Here is a 2,322-nt window from a genome sequence, read left to right on the forward strand (position 1 = left end):
CGCTCCATCGCCGGGGCCAGAACCCACAGACATGTCAGCGGGGATGCTACCCCAGAGAAGCTCTGGTTCCAGCTTGCTCCAAGCCTGGGCTCACAGGCAGCGCTAGAGGGAGGAAGGATAGGGGGGACGGAGAGTGGGAGGGAAGGAAGGAAGGAGGGAGGGAGGGAGGAAGGGAAGGAGGTTGGTCACAATTGGCACCGGGGCTGTGAAAGCAGCTTTAGAGCCCCACGGAGGAGGACTTCCAGGCCCGAGCCACAATGAGCTACCAAATCCTACACTCCTTTTCCCCACTGCCATCCTTCACCTCTGATTGCCCCCTCTGCCCCCTGCCTCCAGCTCACCTGCCCTTTAACCGCCTCCACCCAGGGCGCTGACGGCACGCATCTCCTCCTTTCTGTCGCAGGCCGCCACCACCACCATGCAGCCCTCCCCCTCCCACCAGGAGGAGCCTGCCGTGCCCAGCCCCAACTGCACCGTGGCTCCCAATGCCAGCAGCCTGGCAGGGGGCACCCGGCTCTTCTCCCAGTTTGCCCGCCTGGACAGGGACCTCCACCAGGACTTCCCCGGCCTCTGGGTGGGACTAGTGGTCATCAACGCCCTGATCTTCCTCGTTGGGGCCATGCTCAACAGCCTGGCCCTGTACGTCTTCTGCTTCCGCACCAAGACCAAGACCACGTCCATCATCTACACCATCAACCTCGTGGTGACCGACCTGCTGGTGGGTCTGTCCTTGCCCACGCGCTTCATCATCTTCTACGGCACCCGGGGCTGCGAGCGCTGCTCCTTCGTCCACATCTTCGGCTACTTTGTCAACATGAACTGCAGCATCCTGTTCCTCACCTGCATCTGCGTGGACCGCTACCTGGCCATCGTGCAGCTGGACGCCTCACGCAAGTGGCGCACGCCCAGCTGTGCCAAGGGCATCTGCGCCTGCATCTGGCTCCTGGCTGCCGCAGTGACCGCCTCCACGCTGACCACGGCCGCCCCACCTGACCCCTGCTGCGGACTCTTCGCCCTGACCGTCTTCGAGTACTTTCTACCGCTGGTCACCATCACCTTCTTCACGCTGCGCATCATGTGCGCCCTGTCCCGGCCCAGCCTCATGCGCCAAAGCCGTGAGCGCCGCATGCGGGCCGTGCAGCTGCTGCTGTCGGTGCTGCTCATCTTCACGCTCTGCTTCACGCCGTTCCATGCGCTCCAGGTGGCCGTGACGGTGCAGCCGGCCGTGCCACGGCCCGTCAGGCTGGTGGCGCACCACGTCACCGTCACGCTGAGCAGCCTCAACAGCTGCCTGGACCCCATCGTCTACTGCTTCGTCACCAACAGCTTCCAAGCCACCGTGAGGAGCCTCTTCCGCCGGCCCGAGCCCGAGCAGAGCAGCGGTGATGCCGTCAGCATGCACAAGAGCTCCAGGGGCTCTGCCGGCCCTGCTGCCCTCACGCCCGACTCCCGTGGGGCCCAGACTCCGGCGGGGGCAACGACTTCCCGCCCAGCTGCCTACTAAGCTCTCCTCGACAGGCGGCCGAGGAGAGAGTAGGGCGGCCTGGAGGAGAGCAGGTTGGCCCGCTCCTGTCCTGTCGAGGTCCCTCTCAGCCCCTCGGGGTCACCATTCTGCCCTGCAACCTGCTAACCCCACCTCCCTGGGGGCCCGGGATGGGGGGCTGGTGGCTCCTCAGGGTCTTGAGGGACTTTGGCTTAAGCAGGGCGAGATGGGCACGGATGGGCGGGAGCCCGGGGATGTGACCCACCCTGGACCCGCCTGGTCCCTGGACACTGCGGCCTGGTCCCTGGGACGTCTTTCCCGGATGTCTCCAGCCGGGGGTTTGGGGTGGGAGGAGTCTTGAAGGCCGGAGGTGGCTGGATTACCCTTGGCTCTCCACGCCCTCAGGAGCGGGGCAGAGGGGACTGGAGAGGCCTGGGGAAGTGGGTGAGGGGACAAGATGAGGGAAGTGGGGAGCTCCAGCCTGTGGTTTGCCCAGGAGGGGCCCTGCCAGCTGCTCAGCCCATGGGCCGGCTCCCTGGGCTGGTGCAGCTGACTGGGCAGAGCCGGTCCAGCCTCAGGGTTGCATTTAGGAGGTAGGGCAGGCCTGTGCTAGCTGTCTCCCTGACGCTTCTGCCCTTGCACTGACTCCTGTTCCCTCCCCTTGTGCTCCTTGGAGCTCAGAGGGTCCAGTATCTGAGGGGAAGAGCTCCAAGATCGGGCCTGAGGACCTAGCAGACATATGGGGTGGCAGCAACCTTCAGCCCTCTGCTCCTCACTTCTCCCTGCCCCTGGACCCCCCCCCCCATAGCCCGGGACATAGTATGCCCCCCGTTGGCCAA

The 2,322-nt window shown here is 65.3% G+C and overlaps 1 protein-coding gene across 1 annotated transcript; it reads left to right on the top strand.

The window, feature by feature from the left end:
* Positions 1-418: 418 nt before the first annotated feature.
* On the top strand, positions 419-1,929 carry GPR20 (G protein-coupled receptor 20). The gene has a single exon (XM_038760570.1). The coding sequence runs from the start codon at positions 419-421 to the stop codon at positions 1,502-1,504; it is 1,086 nt and encodes a 361-aa protein (XP_038616498.1). The 3' UTR covers positions 1,505-1,929.
* The last annotated feature ends 393 nt before the right edge of the window (positions 1,930-2,322 follow it).

Source organism: Tachyglossus aculeatus, chromosome 18, assembly GCF_015852505.1.
Source record: "Tachyglossus aculeatus isolate mTacAcu1 chromosome 18, mTacAcu1.pri, whole genome shotgun sequence".
Lineage (NCBI taxonomy): Eukaryota > Metazoa > Chordata > Mammalia > Monotremata > Tachyglossidae > Tachyglossus > Tachyglossus aculeatus.

Bases quoted from the DNA above. Each gene is read 5' to 3' on its own strand.
- GPR20 (XM_038760570.1), top strand. From the start codon at position 419: ATGCAGCCCTCCCCCTCCCACCAGGAGGAGCCTGCCGTGCCCAGCCCC.